At 44.8% G+C, this 27000-nt stretch overlaps 1 protein-coding gene across 1 annotated transcript; it reads left to right on the top strand.

Moving 5' to 3' along the window:
- Nucleotides 1–8326: 8326 nt before the first annotated feature.
- On the top strand, nt 8327–23821 carry dlgap3 (discs, large (Drosophila) homolog-associated protein 3). The gene is made up of 11 exons (XM_053446976.1): nt 8327–9469; nt 13548–13762; nt 14558–14660; nt 14746–14962; nt 16718–17244; nt 18750–18844; nt 19752–19971; nt 22044–22338; nt 22438–22529; nt 22728–22874; nt 23516–23821. Exons 1-11 carry the CDS (start codon nt 8393–8395, stop codon nt 23819–23821), a joined length of 3294 nt encoding a protein of 1097 aa, XP_053302951.1. The 5' UTR covers nt 8327–8392.
- The last annotated feature ends 3179 nt before the right edge of the window (nt 23822–27000 follow it).

The raw sequence follows: 27000 nt of genomic DNA, 5'->3' as shown, positions 1-27000 counted from the left end.
AATTCCTAATGTTGCTGCTGTGCTCAAATGGCCGGACGTTCGAGAAGCTGAAGATGATCATTATTATTGATCCCAATAGACAAATTCTCTCTCTTTCTCTCTCTCTCTCTCTCTCTCTCTCTCTCTCTCTCTCTCTCTCTCTCTCTCTCTCTCTCTCTCTCTCTCTCTCTCTGGGTGTTTATATGATTTATGCTAATATGTTCTACATGTTGTAACCTAGTTTACCAAGTAACCTAGCAACACTACAGTCAGCTGGTTAGCGATTGTGTGTTAGATTGTTGCAGTTTATATATTAAATTCACTATTTGGAGAACTTTGACGTGACATGTGCTGTGAATGGGTCTGGTGAATTTGCAAGTGACAACTCTAGTGAACTGTCGTGCTGCTTGACGTTAATTTGTCAGTTACCCTCTTCTTCAGATTTTGTTTTCGCTCTTAAATGCGTCGTGCTGTGACTTTTTTCCTTCCCTGTAATCATCTGTCAATCAAACGCGGGCTTATCAAACATTTATGCGTCAGCAGGTGTTTTTTCTTTTCTTTCCTTTTCCATGGGATTAAAAGGGCACTTTCACACCGGCGTTGTTTGGTATGGAAATTCAGACCTTTCGTTTTAGTCCAAATCCAAAAAGGTGTAAGTATAGGTGGACGTAGCCACAGGTGATGATGACAGGACATATATATTGTACAAAAGCATTCACTCCTGTTAATAAATTGCAATGTTTCCATTCTTCATGGAAACAATGTCTGGCAAAGCCATTCAGCAGATAGACTTAAAGGACCCAAAATGGACAGCAGATACCATCTTTTTTTATTCAGGTCAAACCAGTTGTCTACATTCCCTACAATTCAGAGGGCCCAGAGCCACACATTTTTGTGCACATGTAGTACTCACCTAGACCTGTAAACACTCTCTGAAGTGTCTATTTTGTTCGCCTTTAGGGACTTCCCACTCGAAGTTCATACTTTTCTCAAAGTGGAGGCAAACATTGTTGTGTGTGTGTGTGTGTTTTGCCTCAGAGCAAAACATTTGAATAGATAACTCATGGCTTGAAACTGTAAGGCGGAAACAAGAATGACGGCTAAGCTCGGAATGATCCAAAGAGCATTTGGTGAGATCCTTTTCCAGCAATCATTTGTTTTTTCAGTCCTGTTGACTTTTCCAATCCATTTTATAGGTTTACATTTTACAGAGAAGACTAATGATGTTTGCGCCCATCCAAACACTTCATTGTATCTATTTCCTTTATAAAGCGTGGCATAGCTACTGCTTCTCTCTCGTCCTAAGTGCTGGATGGCCACTACCCCTCCAGCACATAGAGACGAGGGTCAACACTACCCCTTCACAGACACATGCAAGAAACGAAGGGGTAGGGCCAAGTGGTAGAGCTAACAGATGAATTGGGACAGGGCCATGGTGTCAATGTAAACGTAGTCAATGTTATTGCTGTCATGAAGTGACCTGCTGTTCTGTCTGTTCCGATCTGTGTCTGTGTGTCCTGATTCTATTCTGAGCGGTGGCCTCTTCATCTACCTTTGATTTTCTGTCAGGAGGCTTTGTAATACAACAAAACACGAGTGACTACAGAGACAAGGAGAGAAAGACGGAGAGGTGATGCACAGAGAGAGTGGCAGAAAGAGGGATCGAGGGAAATACAAATGCAGTGAAGGAAAGAGGAGGCACGATTGTCATACAGTGACGAGCTGAGCAGAGTAGACGTGAATGGAGGGGGAGACGAGGAAAGAGGAACGATGCTCAAAACAAGCAGCTGAGAATAGAGCGGCAAGGGAATGAAGCAAGAAAGTGGAGAGCATGAGGCAGTTTAAAGTAGGAGAAGGAGACACTTATCTTCTGAAGAAATGGAAAGTGATGGGCAAATAAGAGTACAAGAGCTACACGTCGTAAAACAGTCTCCAGCAGAGGGTTAAGGCCTAATCTCTAATGTATGTTATGTCATTGTCTCATTGCGTTTGATCTCTGTTTACGACCATGTAATATCCCAGGCGATCTCCTCACACGTTAACCTGAGGTAGAGAAAATAAAACTCAGTCCAATTACAAGTGAGCAGTGATGTTGTTATTTTCCCTTCCATTAAGTCACAGTCAGACGCCCTCTCGGGCTGCTTTCTGCAGCATTAACATACAGCTTAATGCTAAATCTGTTTCTCCATCATGTTCACTCAATCAACCTGATTACTGGTTGAAAGAAAAGGGCATACAAATATGATCATCTTTATTCCTATTTGTGTAAGTATGTATTTGGAGTAACGATGCTTTGTGCCATTTGCCCATAGAAAGTATGTGGTGAATAAGGAGGACTAGAATTACCGCCTTATGGTTGAATGCCTCCACCAACCATTGCAGTTTCAGGCCCTCCAGGTGACCCTCATATATTGCATTCAAAATAATATGAGGTCCCATTGACCTTGCCCTTTGAAATCAGTTCATCCTTGAATCCAACTGAACATTTGTCCCAAATGGGAAGAAATTCCCTCAAGGTTTTCCTGAAATGCTGGGTTCACAAGACCTATAAAGGCTTTTGTAATGTCACAATGGCCTTTGACCTTTGACCTCCCAATTCCAATCAGTTCATCTGTGAGTCCAGCTGAAAAGTTGTACCAAATATTATGAAATTCGCTAGGGCATTATTGCGATAACGTGTTCACAAGAAATGGATGGGGCGACATACAGATGGACCAACAGAAAACATATTGCCTCGCACCGCTGGCTATCGCCGACACAGAGGCAAAAAAACAAAGCCTCACATTTCTAAGGTGACCTTTGTTATCATTTGGCACAACATTCTCTAAAATGGCCTATATTTCCACTATACTGACAGTGATCCCTTGTCTTGATAAAGGAAAATAAAATAGTATTTATTAAGAAGCAGGGATACACCCTTGACAGGGCCAACATACAGAGACAAACCACCACTCAAATTCACAGCTATGGTAATTAATAGTCTCCAATTAACATAACCCAAATCGGAATGTCCTTGGACTGTGGGAGGAATGTGGAGAAAGTCGACGCGGACACGGGGAGAACATGCAGATTCCAAACAGAAACACCCCAGGCTATTCATCCATTCATTTTATAGTACAGACAAACTAGTTATATCATTGTCATAATATAGATATAGTAATACATGTTTTTAGCCCATATACCCAATTTAGGTTTTGTACCGCTCTTTGAATGGTATGGTGATGAAATTACATTCTGTGGTATGAAGAAGTGTTTTGGAAAGTGTTGTTAAAACCATGACATTAACTAAGTATAGTGTTTGTGCTTAAGCTTGCGAACCTCCAAAGGAGTGGGACCTCTTCAAGTCCTGCTCATTGACCAATGTCAAAAACCTACTAGAACATCTCTGTAAACATGTGGGAAGATAAGGAGTGAAAGTGAGAGAATGGATGATAGAAGGAGGAAGAAGTTTGTGCTTGAGAATATGGGAAGGGTACGGGATGGGAAAACAGGGCAAGAGGGGGAGGAGAAGACAGGAAATTGCCCCCAAGGCCCTCTTCAATTTTACCCTTATGATGGGACCATATTTCCCCTGTGCTGTGGCCATCATCTCTCTCACACACATGCAGTCGCTGTCAAACTCTCTCTGCCTCTCACTCTTGCATTTCCCTTTATTCTTTCCTGCTGCAGTCCTGCTACACGTTCTCCTCCTCTGTCACTCTTCACTGCTCCCCATTGGCATCTCAAGATACAGTCCATTGTCAGCCACCTTCACCAGCTCCTATTTTCATCTGGGGGCATACATCAGCAGGGTACCCATCGTCACGGCCATGTTTGTAGATTAACTTCTGCCAATTTCCCCGTAAACATCTGTTGCAACTTCTTCATCCAGAATGGATAAGAAAGCATAGACCAGGACCACCAGATATACCTTTAATAAAAAAAAGAATAATCCAAGCCATTGTATTTTCTTGTCTTCTTTATATTTCATTTCACTTTGAAGCTGCCTCAGATCTCCGTGCACTCGCATGTTACGGGTCCTATTTCACAAGTGACCCTTGAAATATTCCATCTTTTCCCATCATCCTTGACCATTTCAGGATTGTGATGGGTTCGCTACAGCAGTTACCTTCTGGTATAGTGTGTGTGGTGTGTGCGTGTGTGGAAAAATGAAAATAGATCATTCCTGGCTAAGAGCTGAGAGGAGCGAAGCCAGATTCCCAGCATGCATGTCTCTCTGGCTGGCGAAGATGGACCTGCACACCAACACTCAGCTGAGCCAGTCCTCCATTATTTCCCATTCCCCTTATTTATACAGTACATTTTGCCATTGTCTGCCCCTCTCTCCATTATGGGTGTGCAGAGCTCCAGTGGTTGATAGCATCTTTGAAGTCTCCAGTGCAGGCATTTATGGAATGATACAACAATAATGAAAACTTTGCCATTGTTCGACTACAATTCTAAAAGAGCTGCGTGCAGTTCACCCTCTCGTATTCTTAAATGGGTCGACATATCTGCCCCTGACCAAGCTGTAGCCTGCTTCATTGTATCAGCTGTAAAACAGCCGGTGTTCAGATGCACAAAACCCACCACCGCACGGCGTCGGCCAATCTCACCGAGAGCAAAGACTGGGGCTGCAAAATAGGGACCAAAAGTATTTAAAGTAGTAATTATTTACATTTTATATAAGGAAAGTGTAAAATAAACAGTGTCTATGCACTAAATATGAAGCTACCACGAGCTTAGCCGTGCATGCAGCATCCACACAAACACTGGCAAAATGGCTCATGCAATATAACGTCCTGTAAAACTCTCTGCTGATACACTCATATCATGTCATGTGCTCACACAGCTCCAGCACCTCAACTCCATAATTCAAACCCTGTATATATATATTGCATGTGCTATTTATTAATGGTGTTTTAAGTAATATTGTGTGTGTATTTGTGTGTTTTTCTTATGTGGAATTTGTTCCCAGGTAGACTTGCTGTTTCTGCATTGAGTGTGTGAGAGCCTGAACTGTCTCTGACTGAGTGATTACTATTGAAAGTTGTGTGAAATTGATTTCATGACCTACAAACCGCAGCTGAACGTTTGGATGCTGCAGTCTTTTCTCTTGCGCTTGAAATGTGTCTTTCTGCTACACTTCATGGGAATCGGGCTGTATTCTGCTTCCAGACAGAAAGCTAAAGTTCTTTGAGGGGGGTATTGCATGTGTTTCAGGGGACGAATTTACCCTGTTTTCCCTGACGTGGAACAGCCTTTGACCCACAACTCAGAGCAGACGGCAGAGAGCGGGCAGACCCAGCTGTTAGCAAAGTGGGTCAGAGCAGCTGGCATGATCACATTAATATTTAAAATGAAACAACTCCAGTCTTGAAGCCTCTGTAACAATCATGTTGATGCCAAGCAGTGTTAAACAATGACAGCGTGCTGTACAGCTCCAACTCCCGGCTGAGCAGCTGCTGAATATTTTTAATACCACACACAGAGGTGGAGGAGGAGGAGGGAGGAGGAGGCTTTGTCCAAAGACAAACAGAAGTATGGAAAAGAAAAATATGTGGCGTGCAAAAATTATTTGAAGAGAGATCCCTGAGCACTTAGCAGGGAACTCACGGAAGAGCGGGCTGAGAGCGAACCAACGAAGCACCTTGAAAGTGTCCGCTGATATTTGGTGTGTAAAATTTGTGTACATGTACCAGAGAGAAGGAGAGAGAGAGATTAAAAATGGAAACAAACTTTGTAATTAAAGAAGTACTGACAGGCTGAGGGGCAGACAGACTGACAGGTTGAAAAAGAAAGAAAGGAAGAGAGCGAAGGGAGAGACACATGACTTGAGGATGGATAGAATTAGGTCAGGAGGAGAGACAGAGAGGAGAGGGGGATGTAAGGAGGGACAGATAGACAGAAGAAAATAAAGATGAGTGAAAGCAAACTTTCAGCTGCGTTTCTTTTAACCGCTATCTCTACCGTCTTTGCACAGGGGTGTCTTTTGGACGTGTTCGTGCAGTCAGTGTGCATGTGACTGTGACTGACAGCTCCTAGCCAACAGCCTGTTCCAAAGCCAAAGACTTCATAATAAACAGAACAAGGTTTAAATTACTCCTCCAGGCAGAGCAGCGCTGCAGCTCACTTTGCCGCCCTTTCACAAAAGCAGACACGCAAGTGTGACACACTGCAAAAAAAGAAGTATGTTATTGCTTCTAAGACAAAATAAACTTGTGCTCAAGGGGACACAATCCATGTTACTTATTTTGGGATTCTAATCTTGCTTACACCTAACACACATACAAATCAACCAACAAACAAAAAGGGACAAGGGGGGGGGACATAACCTCCTTGGTGAGGTAACTACCTTTAATCCATGACATATCTGACACCTTTAGCTCGTGGTTACTTTTCAGATGTAAATATGACATAGAGAAAAAGGATTAGAAGCTTGCAAAATGTGAGGAATTGTTAGAGATTAAGCCAATGAATCTCAGGTGATTTAGTTTGTGACATCTTGAAAGCTTAAAAAAATAAAGCAGAAAAAAAAGGGGAAATGTTTAATGGTTATCATTTTTCAGATGTGTATGCATAGTTAGAAGTTGCTTTGCCAAAGAGCAAACATTTCACAAACCATTTACAACAACAGATCGTATACCTCAAGCGAGGCCCAACATACAGCCAGATTCTTTTCATCAAGTCCATATGTGATTCTTGTGATTTCATCCACTTCAGCATCAAAATTGAATGGGTTCTTTCATGATCCATAGCCCGTCCTTGCACAGTTGTGTGGTAATATATTATGTAGATGTTGTGTAACCCTGCTGATAATGCCATAAATAAATAAGGAAACCAATGAACAACAAAATAACAAATGGACAAGGGTGGTAAAAAAACAACAACCGATGAATGACACACTCACGGAGTCAATGTGATGTGGCCCGGTCCATCCAGGTGCCACAGCTGTCTGAAATCTGTCCACAGTGGGATACTGACGTGGTATGGGCCGTCGTCACGGCTACACCAATGACACGGAAGCATGTGGGGGAGCATCTTGGGTGGCGGCTCTCATTCACCCAATCAAGGCAAACAGGCCATGCTCAATTTAATGATTACCCCAGCATCTGTCCCTTATCTTGCATCTCTGTGTGAAAGACGGCAAAGACGGGCACAAACACACTGGCAGGCGCTCCGAGAGTCCCATCTAGTCGAGCGGCTCGATTCAGGCTTTCATCATGTAATTTCATCACCGTTTAATCACATCTAAAAGCGACGGGAGAGGCTTGTGCACATTATAAACAGTTTGAAGCATGTGACTCATTATATAGTCAGTGGATATTATGGTTAATAGAGGATGTGATTACAGCCACAGCAATTAATGCCAGTCCAATAAAACACATGATTACCACGTTTGGAATTTAATCTGAGTTGTTATCCATGTGATGAAAAGGCGAACACAAAAGGCTTTGTTCCTCTTTCCATTCTGTTTACTTTGACTTACAGCAACTAGACTATGATTTGCATTGTGCTACATCATTTCTGCAGCTCGCCAACACACAATGGTTTCCTTTCCTGCGTTTGTTTTGTTTTATCCCGTCAAGCCGTCAGCAGCGTTGGTTTCTGCCGGCCCACCTGAATATTGTGAATCGTAGTTCTGTGACTCAAAAAGTGAAATCACTCTGTGATTGGCTGCACAGACATTTGGGAATATGCCCGGACAGACAGCAGGGAGAAGAGCCTGGCTGATGGATGCAACAACAATAAATGGGAGAGAGAGCGAGAGAGGAAGGAAGGAGAGGCGCTAAATGGCAGAGCACGGTGGAGAGATACCGCGAGAGAGGGGGTAGGGGGTGAGGCTAATATCCTTGATTTATCAGCCCAGCAGCCTCAGAGATGAATGAGAAGAAGAAAGCTGTCTGTGGCCGCTTATTGCCGCCTCCGGGATGAATGTTCACTATTGCACTATTTGTCTTCGGTTGAGTAAAAAATGAATTGCAGCATCAATAAAAATGTTAATCACAAACAGCAAAAAAATAAAAATCCTTTCAATTTGCGGACATCAATCTACAGTCTAATTATTTTTGTTGTGATTCATTTTTAAGTCATCCGGCGAGCTACACCGCGCTGCCCCTCACACATATAGTAGAGCATAGAAACATCAAATAAGTTATTTATACCTGTACTCTATCAGAATCATATCTTTAAGGTATTGCATCTCTGTTATTGCCTTTCGCACAAATCGAGCGGATTCTCCTAAAAAATATAAAGGCAGAACAGTACTGAAAACTTTAGATTCAATTATCTGATAAGCCGAATGTTTTATTATGCTATTAAGATCAGAATCTAAAAGTTCACTTCTTCTGTGCCTCCAGGTGAGACCGGTGCAGCCCTGTCACGCCCACAGCGCCCCCTTTCGGCCCGGACGGCCCACCACGCCCCGGCGCCTATGAAAGGGTACCATGTCAGCCGTAGCATGTCCCAGCATTCCTCCGGTGGTGGCGGGGGAGGCCCTTGCCACTGCCCGCCTGAGGACTGTGATGGCCCCGGCAGAGAATACTACCAGGGTCACAGCGATGGCCAATACTACCCTCCGGGGGGTCATGCCGAGGCTCTGGCACTGGAAAGGCATCATTCCCACTCCCACTCCCACAGCCACTCTGGAGGCGGTACTTTTCCCCGCTCCCAGCACCCACCTCTCCAGTCGTTTGACTCTTGTGAGGAGTGCCTGACCTCAGGCCACGGAGGGAAGATGCACCGCATTCCACCGAATATGGGTGACCAGTTTGAGAAGCAGGTGCCCTTTCATCCCGATGGTTTCCACACGCTGCAGTACCAGCGCACTGCTAGTGGGGGCGCTGAACAACGCAGTGAAAGCCCCTCCCGTATCCGTCACCTAGTCAACTCCGTGCAGCGCCTCTTCGCCAAGTCACATTCCCTGGAAGCACCATCCAAGCGGGAATACAACGGCACAAGAGGAGGTGGGGACTACCGTGGTGAGAGAGGAGGAGGTCACAGGAGTGGAGGGGAGGACGGTGGAGGCCACTACTCAGGCCACCAGTCTCGCTCTACCAGGAGGAGCAAGTCTCGAGAGCGCAGCAAGAGTGGAGACTCGAGGCACGAATCGGGCCGACGCCACCGCAGCAGGACGGCGGGCTGGTGGAGCTCTGACGACAACCTGGACAGCGACAGCAGCTACCTGGTGAGCGGAGGCAGACGGGGGTATCCCAGTGGACACGAAAGCCTTGACGCTGCCATCCAGGAACTCACCATGAAGAAACCCAAGGATCACGGGGGTGGGCCGGCGCCCGGGGAGTGCGTGGCGTGTACCACAATGGCTTTGGCTGGGACTGAGGGAGGGGGACACCAAGGACACCATGGCCACTCAATGAAGAGGAGCACCTGGTCAGCCATGACAGTGAGTCAGGCCAGGGAGGTGTACCCGTCCACCAGGGGAGGAGCCTATAATAAAGCTCTTGTACCCCTGGAGAGCAAACTGAAGGAGAGGACCTTCCACTACCTGCAGGTGTGTGTACGTCAACCAGTGTATGTGTGTGTTTGGTCCAGGTATTACCTATTTATTTGGGACTTGTTTTCCTTATGGGGACAAATAGCAATCCCCACAACTCAAATAATTTTTTGCATCAACCTAAGCTTGATTAACCAAACAATGAATTCTCACTGGAACTTAATTTTCTATCAGTTCATATACAGGGGTTCGCTGTGTATTTTTTTTCTCTTTTTTCATAAAAACAAAAAACACGAAGTGACAAGTTAAGAATGAGCTTACACAGCCAAAGGTTGAAATGTTTAAATATCCACCTGAGCGACACTGTCAGTGACTGTCTTGGTGTTTTCGCTGTGAGTCAGAAAACAATGATTCTCACCCACGCAGAGATGATTTGATGTCTCTCCTAACAGCTCTTACTTCCAGGTGCTGCACTCTGTCTCTGACTCTAACTGGTGCTATTTTCCTTTCGCCCTTTCCCTCATTATTTGAATTACCCTAAAATGAAAAGCTAATGGTTCTTATAGGGTACCTACAGAGGCAGCTGAGAGAGAGATAGAGCATGCACACATATAATTGTACACACACACCATCAAACGTCCAGCTCTGCGGAGGTAGAGCCGCCATGCAGGCTGTGTTTCTACGGAAACAGCAGGTAGCCAAAGAAGTCCCTGGTGTTTTTCCAACTCTCATCCTGTAGACGCAGCTGAGGTCTGCTGATAGAAGAGACAGTGAGAGCAGGGCTGTGCGTGTCAGTGTTTTCAAAGGACACAACCCCACACAATTCGCTCATGCACCTCAGGCTACACCATCTCATTCCCACCTCAGGACACGAAAAGAACTTCCCCCCCACTGCAGCGTTTCTCATATCTCCAGGCGTCCCTTGCAGTTTTGCGAAGGAGTGGCGCGAAGGTGTGTGGAGAGAATTTTGTTCGGCGCTCGGGATGTGCTTAAGTCAGCCAGATCCATGACTTCAGAGCCGGCTGTTTCCTGAAACAGGAGATATAGAGCTGTTCATGTCCACTCCACTGGGAAGAGACATCATGACAAACAGCAGCACAGGTGCCAGAGTGAAGCAATGTCTGGAAATATCTTTGCGAGAGTGTAAAGACTCAAAATCGCACATTGAGAAGCAGAATTTAAAGCAGGTATTATGAACATTTTAACATTAATATTGGATCAGATGACTTCGTAGATGTTTAAGCCGTCACTCAGGGAATTATCACCAACTCCTACAGCTCTCCAAAGATTTATTTAACACAGATAAAGAAATACACAGAAAACATTACGAATAAAAAACTCCTTATTTTCACGCTTAATATAGATAACATTTTAAAAAGTAAACTTATTTCCTATGATTTTGTGTGGCCAAAATTGATTTATTTTACTTTTTCTTTTACTTTAGTAAAAAATTACAAGACAGTTCACACCTGACAGAAACGCTGAGCTAACACAAATCTTATACCACACAATATTTAAGCCTTAACACAAACCAGGGAAACTGTAAATCAATTTAGAAAAAGTGCCAAAAATTAAATAAACTTTCTTTCATAACAAAGCAAGTAAATTTACAAGTACCCGTTGAGCTGGTGAGTTTTGAAACACTGACATGATTGTACTAGTCCGCACCAGGTCACTGCTCAAGTGAAGCAGCTCAAAGTGAAAAATAAAGGAACACGAAAAGACGGAGTCTGAATTACAGCTGGACATGTGTAAGGTTTTTCCCCCCATGGTGTCAAAGGCAATCACGATGTGTGGCATCAGAACCCGGTGCCCTCCAATCCCTAAGCCTCTCTCTTCCCCCCCTCGGCCTGTGTCTGATAGATAAGAAATGAGAAAAACAAGAATATGGAGCAAAAGTGAAATGAAGACATAAACAGAGGCAGAGATGTAGACTGAGGGGGGAAAGAGCAAGGTAGAGGGATGCAGAGATAGCGGAGCAAGCTCAGGGATAGAAATGAGATAAAGGAGGTGATGATCGCCACGGGGCAAAGTGAGAGGAGGAGTGAAAGAGCAGGATGAGAAAATGAGAGAGATAGTGGAAGGCCAGGGGGATCGGGAGATTAGGCTGAATCATCTTTTTAAGTGATGACCTTAAAAACACACACTCAGCTAGATGCCAAGCCCCGGGGCCTTGACTGAACGTGTGTGTGTTAGTCAGTGTGTGTAGGTGTTTTTTATATGGACACATGTGTGTGGGACTACACACCTCACAGCATTTGCAAAAACTGAAGCTTTAATTACACTGGAAAACAAATCAGACACATACACACGCATTTACATATCGAACTCCTCCGCAGTATCCGAATGTTGATGTCACAAATTTCTGTTAATCTCTTATAATCTGTGGATTTATAAACAATGTCATTATCTTCTACTGCTGCATATTTGAAACCAAAACGTGAATTTAACAAAGTTACACCATCATGACTTGTGAGCAACGCTGTGTGGATACTTAACGTCCACTTCAAGAAGCACTATGTCATTTGGACTGCAGCCACAAGTGGTGCATTCTGCTGGGCACAGTGCCCCCCTGCGATGAAGAGATTTTCCTTTAGAGAAAAATACAAAAATTATTAATCTCTTGACTGAAACACAACTTGAACGGTGGATATGCCTCATGATTCCTGGCTTCCTGAACCAGAGGAGCTGCTGGTTTAAGTTTCCTCGGTAAATATTGAAGATAAGCGCGTTTTTTTTAATGCCTTCGGAGTATTTTTCACTGATATACAGCTTGGCATCATTCTTGAACTTGCCGGGCCTGAATCTGGTCATTTAGGCTGCGACTATCAGTCAGTTACACAGGAAAAGTGTCAAATTCTGGCCACATGTAACCTGTCCGAGCAACCAGAGTTTCTGAATGAGCCCATGTGAGAACAAAGAAGGAAATCCTCCACAGGATTCACTGTGAGCAAGTGGGTGGGTTGGTGATGCATCACTCTAATACTTGACAGATTACAAAAGAAATACAAAAGCTCAGGATGAAAACGCGGTGCCATACACCTAAGAGACAGGGCTCAAGTCGCCTCAAATAAATGTGCATGGAAATATTTTACAAATTCATTCCCTGTGTGTCATCTTAAGAACTTTAGAAAATATCAGAGCAACAAAACCAAATGTAGATGATATTTTAAAGAATATACTAACATGATGACATAGCTATGAGAAGTCACACATTTTATTCAAGGACTGCAGTGGAAACTATAGGAGCCAATATTATGGTTTCATTTCATTGCTCTTTATTAGTTCTCTGTGTGTTGTTTTCCCTGTGTGTGTGTGTGTGCGTGCGCATCTGTGTATGTGTGTGTGTTGTTTTCATTTTGTTTTCTCATCAGACCCCTTCTCGTCCGCTCATTCGTCTTCCTGCTCCCCGTGCGTTTAAGTCTGCTTCCCTGCTTCTTGTCTCGTCACCTTGTTCCTCTGTCTCTCTCTCTGTACGCCACCTGCCTTTCCTGTCTGTCCGTCTGCTCATCTACCTACGCTCTTGTGCATTTGCCTGTTTGCTCTGTCTGTCGCCTCCTGGCTTACACTGCGTTTCCTCCTTTGCGTCAGTGTTTCTCCTGCTGTCAAGAGTTTCTCTCTCTCTGTAGGTCTCTTTGTCCCTTTCTCTCTTTCTCTAACACCACGGGCCATGTATATGCATAAACTGTATGTGCGCGCGCGTGTGTGTGTGCGTGTTTGTTCCCATCGTGTGCATGAGCATGCTTGAGCCATCTTTACAACGCTGTGTGCACGTGTGCCAGGACTGTACTTCTGAGTCATTACTGTCCTTCTGCTTGAGGTGTGAAATATTTTTCATTGATGAAATATATTTCTGTTTTGAGAGGTCTTTAAGTATCAGATTTTGGGATGAATCTGCCAACAGTGCAGTGGAAATATCTCCAATATCTCAGCACTGACATCAACATTAATTTGCATTGTATTTAATAACTTTTCCCTGAACAGTCGGTGCAGTTGAAGAACAACTCTGTGTTTAACCCATTCACAGAGAATCATATAAACCAACGGGGCAGTGTGAGTGCTCCACATGGCAGATCAATCCTGCCTCTTTATTGTTACACTTCATCGTCTGACTCCTCATGTGAACGTGTCTCAGGTCCCCTCAGATGACTGGGGAGGCAGCTACGGTGGCGGCGGCCCGGGCGAAACCGGTGGAGAGATCCCTTGCCGCCGCATGCGGAGCGGCAGCTACATCAAGGCCATGGGTGATGACGACAGCGTGGACTCCGACACCAGCCCCAAGGCCTCGCCCAAGTCCACCCTGATCGCTCAGAGAGACGCCTTCCGACGATCCATCAGCATGGATCAGAGGTCAGATGTCATGATTATTATTCATGTTGTCGTCGGAAGTAGGCCTTTCACTATACATGAACAATTTGTAAAGGATATTATTGTGATAATTTTCAGAGCACTTTATACCACCGATGTAATGATAAAAATATCACAGCATAAAGATACAAGTAGACCCTTTCAGAGAGCAATGAACTTTTTATTCTTACAAATATTCAGAGTTGAAACATCCCAAATAAATGTGCCGATGTTGATAGGGGAAATAATTGCTACAAATATCAACAAATCCAAACTTTATATCACATCAGCAAACTCCAGTCATTAAAAAGAGACACAGAAATGAATGTTCTTGCGATGTACATCGGGTAACAGACACCTTCAGAAATTGACACCTTCAGAAATTGTCGGTAAATTCTTTGGGAAAGTACGTGAGGTTTGTTGTTTTTCTTTTTCTTTCTTCCATAACTGCACTTCTGTGTATCCAACATGGAAATAGCGATATTCTGTTGTTCAGAATGATTTCTTACAAGATGCACAAATTCTAAATGATACTGTATGGTATAGTACTTTTCAGTTTTTCTCCTTATACACGGAGACGCAGGAATGGAACCCTCAAAATGACTCCTGCTGGTTGTACGTGAACATGACTCTGTGACATTTTATTTGATATTTGTGGTTGCTGACAAAAAATAGCAAAGCAAACGTTTGGATATTTTGCAGCCAGAATACAATTTCAGCTAGGTGGGAAATAAGAGCTGGTTTCACCACTCACTGTCATAGTTAAAGTGGATTTTGGGTGTCATGTGTTTGCTCCAGGTACTCGTGTAAGCAGTGCACAGATTCCTACCCTACCAGCCGGACCACGCCCAAAACCCACACCCGCTCTCGTAGTTACACCCGCTCTCTGACCAGCTCACAGGTAACCAGTCACGAGCTTCATCTGTTTCTCATCCCGCACAGTGAGTTCATTAACGACACAGACTTTACTCATTCCTCTGCTCCAGCTGGGGGACACATTGAACCGTCAGTTTGAGGCCGTGTGTGAGACCATGTTCGGGGAGGTGGAGTCCCAAGCCGTGGAGGCCCTGGATCTGCCGGGCGTGTTTCGCTCCCGCAGCCACAGCTACGTCCGCGCCATCCAGGCCGGCTGTTCCCAGGACGACGACTGCCTCTCCGTCTTCTCCATGTCAGGCCCCCAGGGAAGCATCAAGGGCGGGGCCGGTGAGTGTGAGCGTGTGGCGCGGTTCAGTCAGCGTGTTAGTGTTGGAGAAGTGTGTGGTTGCCGTCTGTGTGGTGGGAGCCTGGTGGGAGACACAGTGGGAGAAGGAATTTTATGACAGCTTGCGCCTGCGAACCTCGACAGAAGTTTACGAAATTACACACAGACACACACACACACACACAAGCCAGGGACTACACAGCTGCATGAAGTATGTGCATCCATTTTAATGTTTTCCTTCTCTTGTCCTTCAATCTCTGCAATCTTTCCCCTCACACTCTCTCTCCACTGCAGTGTTGACTGTACTGTATGTATATGTGTGCATGCTGTAAGCCCCTGGGCTTGTGTGGATGTGATTGTGGCGCTCTTCGTTCTCTGTCACCTCTCTCTTCACTCCCATCTCTGCCATCACCCTCCTCTGTGTGATGGCAAGTTTCTGCAGCTCGGTAATGGGGAAACCGGAACGCTCATGATTACGATGATAGCTCAGCGTCTCCAGCTGCTTCTTTCTCTGTGTCTGTCCGTCTGTGTCCCTACCTGGCATCTTCACATTCCCCCTCCTCTTCTCCTCCTTCACCGTAACTGTTGAAGTGAGACATCGCTGATATCCACTTCATCTGCGTTTTTTATCTGGGAGTGTGTCTGCGTGTTTATTTGCTTATATGTGTGTTTTTTACAGTTGACTGCAGGGCCACTTGGTGCCTCACAGGAATTTTTTTTCAGCTTAGACCAGCAAATCCCCTCTGAGATTTATATAAGCCACTGTGAAGTGTCAAAAAATACATGAAGTGTACACAAGCTTAAATACACATACACCCAGGGGTGCATACAGGCGCAGGGCCAGGGGGGCACTGGCCCCAGCTGAAATCTGATTGGTCCCTGAGTATCCTTGTCCTTTTTTATAAACTAGCCACTTACTAACAATACTAACAATAAATCAGATAAAACTATTTCTCAGTTTTAGCATTTTTCAAGAACACATTATATATTCAATAATGTGTGGCTTTGCTTAAAGCTATTTTGAGCTAACAGTAAATAAGGAATGAATTAAATGTGCATCTTAATGAATCAGGAAAGGTGAATGGATGTTAGAAATATAAATGGCCCGTAAGTTGTGGCCCGGTCATCGCCCCTGAGTTAAAAAAGTAATTTATCTGCCACTGCATACACCCACTTACGAGTACGCACACACACTGCAGGTCAGAGCATCAGATGTATATTTGTGTGTCTGTGTGCATTTTTGTGTGTGTGTGTGTGTGTGTGTGTGTATACGTTTGATTGGAGCTGTGAGAAGAGACAGAATCTGCACTTCTCATTTAATATTTCTCTCAGGAAATTGCTTTATACTGTATTCCTATGAAGCAGAGTTAAGTTCGCTCAGGGGAAGAGGTTTCCCTTGTCGCCTCTGTCATGTCTGTCTCTTCCACCCCTTTGCTCTCTGCCTCCCACTGAAATTCACACTTTCTTTGGTGAAAGAAATCGTGAGCTGCTTTTTTAAATATTTTTGTTACACTGGCATTATTTTTTAATGGTTTTGTTGCTTTTTCCCTCTCTCTCTCTCTGTTTTGGTTCACCTCCTTTTCCCTAAATAAATGTCCCTCTTTTGTCAATCCATCTATCCTTTCATCTTCTCTTGCCAGTCTGTCCATTTTGTAAGTTTCCAACTTCCCCTCCTCCCAGTTCAGAAAGTTCCCGTTTTGCTTTTAATTGCCCACTCTGCCTCTGTCTCCCTTTCTCCCACTCTTCTGACACCTCAGTCTTTCCTTATCGTAAAGGTGCTCCTCCCCCACTCCCACCTCGCATGTCCAAGTCTTCTCTCTCGGTGCGGGCCCAAAGCAGCACCGAGTCCACCCAGGACGCCTACTTCCAGAATAGCGGACAGTTGGCCTCGGTCTCCGGGCGCCAGAAGCAGCACAGCAACTCTGTGGACATGGGCAGCTCTGACGGACCCTCGGGTCGCACCTCCAGGGGGGGCTACTACACCGCCACGGGCTCTGGACGGTCCCGACAGCACAGTAACTCGGCAGAGAGCCTCGACGGGGTCAGGGGTTCACGAGAGCTGGTACCCTACGGAGGGGGTCCGGGGGTCGGGGTGAGAGCCAAACACAGCAGCTCAGCTGACAGCCTACTGGAGGGGCCACCAAGGCCGGCCAGAGAGAGGGATGGCAGGGCTGGGGGTAGCCTGGGGAAATCAGTCTCTCTGCCTCAGAACAGCCTAGTGCTGTGTAAAGCTGCAGGGCAGGATGAAGGAAGAAGAAAGTGGAGTCCATCAATAGCTGTACAGGTGAGTAAGGACCCAAAGATGCTTGTTTCGTCTGTCCAACATCCACAGTCCTAAGAAATTCAAGTTGCATTGATTGATTAACATTAGAGAAGCTTAAACCAAAGAATCTTGATCATATTTGCTTCATTACACTTATTATAATTGTTTTCAAATGTTACTGTTCATTGACTGATCATTCCAGCACTGACATAGGGCACACAATGTAGGCACTTGTTGAAGGAATAGTTGATCAATGTAAGTTATTCACTTTATTGCCGTTCGCTTATGTGCATGAACTATGAAACTAGAGCTGGATACTGGAAGGAAACATCTCTGCCCCTCCCCCTAAACATAATAACATATTATCACTCATTTAAAGCAATCATTTGATATTTGGGGAAATGTCTAAACAGGTGGCGGGAGATGTGAAAATCACCCCAGTGGTTTCTTAGTCATTTTTCAACACTGTATTTATTTCGGCAAGAGTTTTCTGATTTCCCAGGGGCCCCTTCTCCAGTGCCACCTCATTTAAAAAAAAATCCTTGAATCGCCCCTGGCCAGGGGTTGGATGAGAGAAGATCAATTCAACTCTCATGTGTGCCTATTAAACATGAAGCTGCAGCCAGCAGCCAGTTAGCTTAGCTCCGGAGCAAAATCTGCCTGCTAGCAGCTCTGCAGTTCTTCCCTTGTTGTAACCTGTTTTTTTTTGTTGTTTTTTTTACATTTAAGCTTTTGCCTGGCTTAAAAAGGTATAATAAGACGTTATTTCTCACATTCCCGAATCAAGATTAGCCTCATTGAACTTAACAAGATGCATCCTCTGCCCTTAACCCTCGACGGGAGTGGGGAACCCCCCCCCCCCCTCCAAAAAAAGGTCAGGGATCACTCTTCCAGGACGGACAGACGTGCCATAGATGTCACGTGTCGCAGAGCAAATAAACAAAATAACAATATTTACAACATTCATGAGAAATGAGAGTCTCTAACATAAATGGAGGGGCATATCGATTGTAATGTAGTAGCGGTATGGCCAGGGAATAGTAGTATATTTGAGTAGGCATATTATACATCCAAGCAATCTAGTTGTAATCATAATCCACGATCAGATGCCTCCATGATGTGGCCGCAGCAGCGATACCTGATCTGCAACGATACAGCACATGCACTTCGGGGAAGAAGTCGAGTCTGTAACATGTATTGATTAGACATTTATGTGATTAAGAGGGAGAAGAGGAAGAAGAAGCTCCATGTGTCACGTGTCCCCCAACAATCTAGGCCTAAAGCAGCAGAACTAAGAGCTGGGCTGAGACCGGAACCAGCTCTGACTATAAACTTTATCAAAAAGGAAGGTTTTAAGTCGACTCTTAAACATAGAGATGGCGTCTTCCTCCTGAACTCGGGTCAGATTTTGCGGTGCTGGCACATTTACCAAAAAAGTGAACTTGTATGTCGCATCTTTAGTCCACGTGTTTCAGCAAATAGCTCGCCGGTCTGAGTTTGGTGCTTTGTGTCTTTTTGTGTTCCAGGTGGACAGCTCGGGGACCCTGTCCGATTCAGAGGGAGAGGGTAAAGCTCTGACAGAGGTCCACTCTATAGGGGTCCAGGTGGAAGACGACAAAAGGTAACGGAAGTTTACAAAAAATTCAAAGTAGGGGAATAATAACAATGTTGCATTTGATTTTCCTTAATTATGGACACAAGGTAAGATCTGCATTTTGTTTGTTTGCTAATTCATCTTTGCCCCCTTCAAAATATGTGGTTTCATCAAGAGCTTGTGATCTCCGCGCGCTAATTTATGTGAATAATCTCCACATATAATTTGAAAAGGCCTCCATCTCCCCGGCGCCCTGCAGTGCAGCCACCTATGGTTTGATTTCTTGGCTAGATCCTATTATTTCATTTAACATTTCATCAGACATCACAGCTTGAACTCGGTAACACTTTGTTCCAAGAATGTCTTGTTTTTCGCCATTAGTGACGGTAGCCATGACTACTGCAAATCATACGCTCGACATGACTTTCACACGTGACGCAGACCTTCTCCTAATTATATCCGGTGCCGCTTACGGGTCAGATGCACACAAACACACGCGCACGCTCAGAGCTTCACGCGCTCCCGAAAAAACCTCGGGCGGTGTGTGATCATGCACCTGTTAACAATGTCCCCCACCTCCTGTAATCACGGAGGATGACAGTGGGGCGTTGGTGGAGGGAGTAAAATAGGACAGACATCTGAGTCACACCTCATCACGCAGCAGAGACGGATGAGAGGAGGTGGGATATAAACTTGTAAACACTCATCACCGAGTCCACTGACATGACATTTGCACACAGCGTTGCGTCATATGCCAGAGGATTTAGCAGGACCTATCAAAAAGCGAGGGAATAGTGGTGACTGCAGTGACAGCGCGACCGACCCGGCTCAAACAGGAATGTGCAATTATAAGAAACAAAAATTATCATCGGAGAGATATTTCCCTTACGTGCAATGCTCTGAGTGACTGGATGGCTGCGGGCCTGTGTTGCAGGCGGGCTCGCTTCAAGCGCTCCAACAGCGTGACGGCGAGCGTGCAGGCCGACCTGGACCCCGAGGGCTTCCCGGGGCTCAGCATCGCCGTGCCAACGCAGGATAAGAGTCTCCAGTTCGGCTGCTCCTTCCAGAGGCACTCGTCGGAGCCCGAGTCGGCCAGCCAGTACGCGGAGTGCCACCGCACCGTCCACACGCAGGGACAGTGGGCCTACAGAGAGGTAGGACCGCAATGGTGTGCAAAACATCTGTAAAGAAGTTTCTCCGATATATCTATACACAGCAGAACCAATACAACTTTGATGGGGAGGGTCACATTGACAAAGAAAGCAGTTACAGCCCTACAAGCTTGAGAAACAAGACATTTCACCTTAGTGGTGAACCGGCATTATTTATTTTAATTCTAATAATTATGAGAGAAATAGTCTTAAGCCTCCTTCTTAGAAAGAAAACCTCCTCATTTGCTTCTCAAACACTCTTTTATCTTATTTGTTAAAACCCTCTTTGTGTCCTGATGGTCATCAATAAATAAATTTCTCTGAAAGAAAATTTAAAAAAAGCGGTGTCTGTTCCTGCAGGCTCATTTGTTTTGGGGAAGTAGCTTATACGAGAGGGCTGATGGGAGGGGCTGGGATGCATCGGTTGCATTTTAGCCTGCTCTCTATCTTTTGCAGTATTTACCAACGCTGGCTTTAAATATGACAGTATAGCCCTCATGGATATTCATGAAACAGAACCTTTAGTTAATCAAAAACTGTGTTTAAGGATCCATTCAATATAAGTTGGTTCATTATGTGGGTCTGTCACCCAGAAAAACACTCCCTTCAGAACATCTGTCTGGAGTAATATCACATAATGAAGATGAAGCACCGTCGTAACAGTGTTGTAAAAGACCATCAAACTTAATTTACACTAATGAATTCCTGCTTAAATAGATCATTTGAAATATTCTGAAACAGAAACTAATAAAACAACAGGGTGGTCTATTAGATTAGATTAAATTGCTCGAATGATTTTAAGCAGACGACAGTAAACATGTTAATGTTAATCAGGGGAAGCACTGGAACTTTTGGCAGGAATAAGGTTTGAATCATAGACTGAAATGTCCTGCCACATACCACAAATGAATATGGCCATCTTGCGCATTTGGAGCCAGAGTCTGTGCCAGTGGCGTTCATGGAATGGAGCCATGGTATCAAGGTACACAAACTTGTCCAGTCTCGATGCAGTCTTAGCTGTCAATCACGACATTTCACTCCTTTGTTGTAGCATAAAACGAATGAAAACCAATCTCTTCAGAAACGTTGGAACTCTTCATGAGTGGGAAAATAACTACCTAAAATAACAGAAACCTTCTTCGAGAAAATTGTAACTGCTACAGCTTATGACCTATACTGCTGCCATCCACCAGGGGGTAATCGAGATACTTCACTTTTGGCGAACTGTCATATCGTCCATCTTCAAATCCAGTCTATGGTGTTGTCCATGTGATTGTGCCTCGCCGTAGCCTACATGTGCACGAGATATAAACATAGGGAGAACCTGCTTAAAACCAGCCCTTCAGTGGTACTAATGGTTAAAAACTCACTTTAACGAGAAATCATGATTTCTTTCTAATTAAAGGTTTAGCATGTAAGATTTTGTGGCCTCTAGTGGTGACGTTTCATGTTGCAGCTGAATACCTCTCATGTCACCCTCCCCTTCCAAACATGAAAGAGAACATGTGGTGGCCTTCCGTTGTCATAAAAACTCAAAAGGTGTTAGTTTGTCCAGTCTGGGCTACTGTACAATAAAAAAATGGCAGCCTCCGTAGAGAGGACCCGCCCCTTATGTGAATGCAAAGAATTTAAATATAAACCATATAAAGATAACAACCATTTCATCTCGATCTTACACACAGAACCACTAAGATAAATTCATTTCAATAAAACCAAGGTTACACAGGGTTAAGCCATGACACTTTGAATTGCAGCCTTTGAAGACACTAACACAATGGAAAGATGTGACGCACATGATCAGGCCTCATATCATCCTGTAATTATATTCTCCACAAAAAGTGAGTTCACAGTCGGTCACTAGCATTGTGATAGAAGCGACAGTGGGAAAGTCCTCCGTGATCTGTGACTGAATGTGGGATTGTTTGGTGCATTTGCTGTAATTACCTTCTTTCAATCACTGTGGTACAGGGTGAGGGTCACAGTGAAAAGAAGGTTTGTAGTAGCACTGTCTGTTTCTAATCAGAACACATTACTGACAGTCCAAATACCAACAGTTGTCTCTTCCATTTCAGCAGGACTTTATTCAGGGTGGCTACCCCAACGAGGCCTGCCCAGCTGACCCGCGGCCCCATCCCCACCCGCACTTGCCCCCACGTTCCCACTCCCCTCTGCCCATCACCTCTGAGCGAGCCTGGGCGGGAACACCGTCCCTGGAGGGCCCCCGCAGCCTGCCCGACTCGGGCCGAGCCTCACCCTGCATGAGGGACGGAGAGTTCTTCTTGCGCCTCCTTCAGACAGAAGTGGAGAGGATGGAGGGCTGGTGCCAGAACATGGAGAGAGAGGCCGAGGAGAACGAGCTGCCCGAGGAGAGTGAGTTTGGGATGGAGATCGAAGAAGATTAGAGATAAAGATGAACCATGAATAACTCTTGGATTTTCTGAAACTACATTTGTGCTGTTTCCTCCCTAGTTCTTGAGCTGATTCGAAATGCAGTTGGCAGCGCCCAGATGGTCATGTCTCAGAAAGTCCAGCAGTTCTTCCGCCTCTGCCAACAAAGTGTGGTGAGTGTGTGCGATTGCCTGGAAACTCATGACAACACACATTACACATGGTGCGTGGTTTTGCCGAGATTCAATGTTACTAAAGGCAATAATAAGATTGGCTTCAAAAACAAAGGAAACTGGTTCTCTCTTTAAAAAATCCTTGTTTATTCATTTCTCGCCCATCACATGTCACATCCTGACCCCCTGCCTGCCCAGGACCCATCAGCCTACCCTCAGCCCACCTCTCAGGACCTGGCAGGCTTCTGGGACCTGCTCCAGCTCAACATAGAGGACGTCAGAGTCAGGTTTCAGGACCTCCAGAGGCTCAAGGACTCTGGTTGGAGGCTCCCACCTGAAAAGAAGGTGAGACGTCCGGGGATCCAAACAGCCCAGCTTTCCCTTCAACAATCCCCCAGAGCTAAGATGGCAATGTGCAGAAGAGTAGCGCAGATGGCTGTGCCCTCCGAGCCTTTGCAGGCTGCAAATATACAGAACAGCAAGAGGAACTGAGCTGAGCTGAGCTGAGCTGAGCTGAGCTGAGCCGTGTGGAGCAGCCCAAGTGAATTCTTAAAAAGTCTTAAACTGCTAGAAATTATTCTAACTGTAATTTAATTTTTGTATTTATTGCTGCTTGTCTGTTACAAAGGTTAGACGACTCATTGATCAACTACATTATTCTTGATAACAGACTAACAATTGTTTCTCCTTTTCTTCTTGTTTTTTTTACATTATTTTTTGTTTTTCCTATCCCATTTCATATCTGTGTATGTGACCTGATGCCAATGCATGCTGGGAAACTTTTTTTTGTAATGTCCTGTTCCACGATTCTTCCTCTCGTTTTTTTCCTTTGGTTTTTCATTGTCCTTGTCTACCCCAATATGTCCCCCTTTTTGCCACGGGATTCCTATTGTGCCTCGTTACAAAACCATTTCCTCACCACCCGACACAAAAATATCCACTGTCTGTTCACATGTTAAATCTATGTCTCGACGTCGATGGGCAAGGAGGACAAGAAGCTTCCTCCTCCTTTACCAAAGAAGCCAGCGGGTGGCGTGAGCGGCAGCCTCCGGGCCGATAGCGCCGGTGACCTGGGCAGCGGAGGTGGGTCGGGGGGCCTGGTGGTGCCTCGTGTGGGCGGACACACCTTGCCCATCAGGGAGAAGTCCCTGGACCTCGGGGATCGTCAGAGGACGGAGGCGAGGAGGAGGCTGCTGCAGACCAAGAGAACCGCCTCCTTCAGGCAGAACTCGGCCACGGAGAGCGCCGACAGCATCGAGATTTACATCCCCGAAGCCCAGACTCGACTCTGAACACAAGGACTGTGGTGTCTCCCTCTCCGCCCCCTCACTCACCTCAAACAGACCTGCCCCTCATTTTGGATCTGCTCGTTGTCCCTCTGCATTTCCATTCTCTCACATCTGCAAATGCCAATATCTTGCTCATTCAACAAGCAATGACAGCCATTTTAGTGTCTTGAAAATGTTGCGGACACAGAGGCCTCGACCTGACATGGTTGCTAGCAGATTTGAGTTACAGACCTTTTTAACTCTCTGGATTTCTTTATTTGTTTCATTTACTTTGCCAACAAACAGTCCATTTTTATAGGCAGCAGAGGTCCACGCAGTAGTAGCATGCCTGTGCGTGTTCACCTAGCACTTCTCCATCACTGAAAATAAAGGGCTTAACAGGCACAAAACCTCTGGCAGAATCTCCCTGTATGGATCCCTGCAGCAGAATTAGCTCCATATTGCGTTTGTGAAAATCACAGCCAGTTGAATCATCGATGCTACCACTAGGGTTGACCCTCTCACTATCAGTTTATATGCTGTTGAAGTCAGATGGTCCTCAATCCTCAAAGAACATCCTCCAAACACCCTGAGCCTCTCGCAGCTGTCACCTCTCACCCAGGTGCCATCTGTCCACCCAGGCCCTGGGTCAACGAATACGAAGCAACTTTCCGTTTCTCTCCTTCATTTCCCACATCCGCATCCCGTGTGACCACTCTTAGCATTCAGCCATGAGGCTGTTTGAATGTGCAAGTGCTATTTGTACATAGTGTGGACACTCATGTTTGCCAAAAGGAGCTCTTGCAGTATAGAATCACAGCCTTGACAACTAGAGAGCGTCTAAAGAGGGAAAAAATGTTTGCAGTTTTCTCTTCATGTAGTCTTTCTGAAGTTTCAGGGTCGGGCGGTTACTGGATATTTTTATTGGATTTTATTTTGGTGGCTTTTCAGGACTCTTTACTGGCAAGGCCCCTACTTCACTGTGAGACTATAGCACCACCAAGTGGTCAAACGTGGACCCAAACCAACAGGAGTGGTGCGTAGAGCGTTTTTTTCCACTTCAGTCAGAAATTAACAGATGCCCTGATGACACAGCCATGAAAGAAGATCAGTTTCTTTGTTGTAACTTTTTTTCAGCTCTCTCCCTTCCCCACACTCCTTCCTATTTTATTTTAGGAATACTGTTTGAGTGGACGTCCCCTGTGGTGTTTTTTTACTTAATTAAGAGGGCGGTAGATCACTAAGCAAGAAGGAGTGAGCTGCCAAGGTCCTGGGTTGAACCCACCCACCTAACTTGAAGTACGATCCACTCTCACACACACACACATACAGACACACACACACACACACACACACACACACACACACACACACACAGCTGATGAGAGACGTAATGAGTTCTCTGAAGGGAATAAAACAAAAGGAGACGCATTGTGCGTGGCTCCCTCCGTACCCTTTCCAAAGAATCATCACAGAGCGGAAACCACTGGTTGTGATTTTAATAGAAAGGAAGCCACTAGATAGTGTATTGCTGAGATAAAGTACCCCTTGTTGTGAATGGAGTTACACTGAATGTTTGTTGCACTATGTGTTCCTGTACTGCCCTAATTTATTGACTAGACTTCCTGAAGTCGTAACACCCGGTGTTCCCACTGAAGTGTAGCATGATTTAAAAAGCTTTGAAGGGGTCTCATTTCCACAATGTGCGTCAGAACGCGTGTTTCCTATTTAAGTGCTTTGTATGGATGTTGTGCACTAGGCTGGTGTGTATGTGGTGCGAATGTGGACGGGCTGCGTGTAATAATGGGATATGGGACGAGGCCCAGTGACTACTAACGAGTCCAAATCAGCCATTTTAAAAACACACACGAAAAATGTTTAAGCATGACCTGTTTAATTCTTTTTCTAAAATTTGGATGGAATGTGTCGGCAAAATGGGATATTTTAATGGGAGATGTATATTTTATAATATAATCTACATTTCTAGATTAGTAGAGACTATTGAGTACAGTATATGTACAAAAAAGAAGCATATATCAAATGTGAAATACTACAGTATTATTATTATGATAGATTATAGCATTGTGTGAAACTTCAGCCGTGTGGCATATTCAGACTCAGTATATGTGAAAAAGACTTTTAAATAATGATTATTATCTTAAGTTTGTGAGTGCTGGGTCAGGTTCACAGGGTATAACTGGCAAGAGTGTTTATTGCCAAGTATGATCCTCCTTCGATCTACTGTATATCTTTGTGTGGTCGAACAACATATACTGCTGTATCCCCTCCCTGTATTTCCTCTTTAGAGCCAACTACACGTGCCTAACCAGCTATATGTGGTGGTTTCCTTTGAAAACAGTTTACAGTCCATATATATATATATATATATATATATATTATATGACGGCGAGAGAGAAAGACATGTAAATAGAGGAGTAAAATCTGCAGAAAAGCTGCAGAGCATACTGTTATAGAAAATGTTTTTATCGTATTGACACGCCATCCTTTGTCTCCCTCACCTTCACTTGCAATACTCACATACGACTGGCAGACTTTGTTGATACTGCATGTTTTGTGACAAATTTAGTAGAATTTCTTTTTTTGTTGTTTTGGACCGATAAAAGTTGAGCAAAATTTTGTAGCTGACGAAGCTTTTTTTGGTGTGATTGAAAAAAAATTGACAAGAGTTTTACAGTGCAGTTGTTTCAATGAGTCATTACTTTATACAAAGATTCTATCCTCGGAGGACGGTAATACTGGAAACCTTGAATCAGCAGTCTGCGTTTTATGACTTGAATCTGGACAGATCAATTGAACAACCTCTGTGTAAAACAAGCTGCCCTGGCGATGAAAGAAGAAGATAAAAAAAAAAGGGCTCTGAGTCAGACTTAGTTTTGAATTCATTTTGCAGCAGCGCAGGTGTCGGAGCAGCCTTTTATCCCCTCATCCCTTCACCTGTGTCACCCTCACACTTGACAACATCTCAGTGGTGTCTGACTCGGCCCTCGAACAAAGCACAAAGACCTGCTTTTATACTGTTACTCCACTGTGAACGGACACTCGACTCCGCCCTCCAAATCCTCGGACCCGCACGCAGAGGGATGGCACGGCCTTTCCATTTGGGCCTTGAGGGACACCAGGAATCAAGGAGGCTTTGGTGGATATTTATACTCGGTAGCAACTTCTACTACTTCTTCTTCGGT

Source organism: Pleuronectes platessa, chromosome 18, assembly GCF_947347685.1.
Source record: "Pleuronectes platessa chromosome 18, fPlePla1.1, whole genome shotgun sequence".
In the NCBI taxonomy this organism is placed as follows: domain Eukaryota; kingdom Metazoa; phylum Chordata; class Actinopteri; order Pleuronectiformes; family Pleuronectidae; genus Pleuronectes; species Pleuronectes platessa.
The sequence above is the reverse complement of the archived record's forward strand: the minus strand, read 5'-3'. Positions and strand labels throughout refer to the sequence as shown.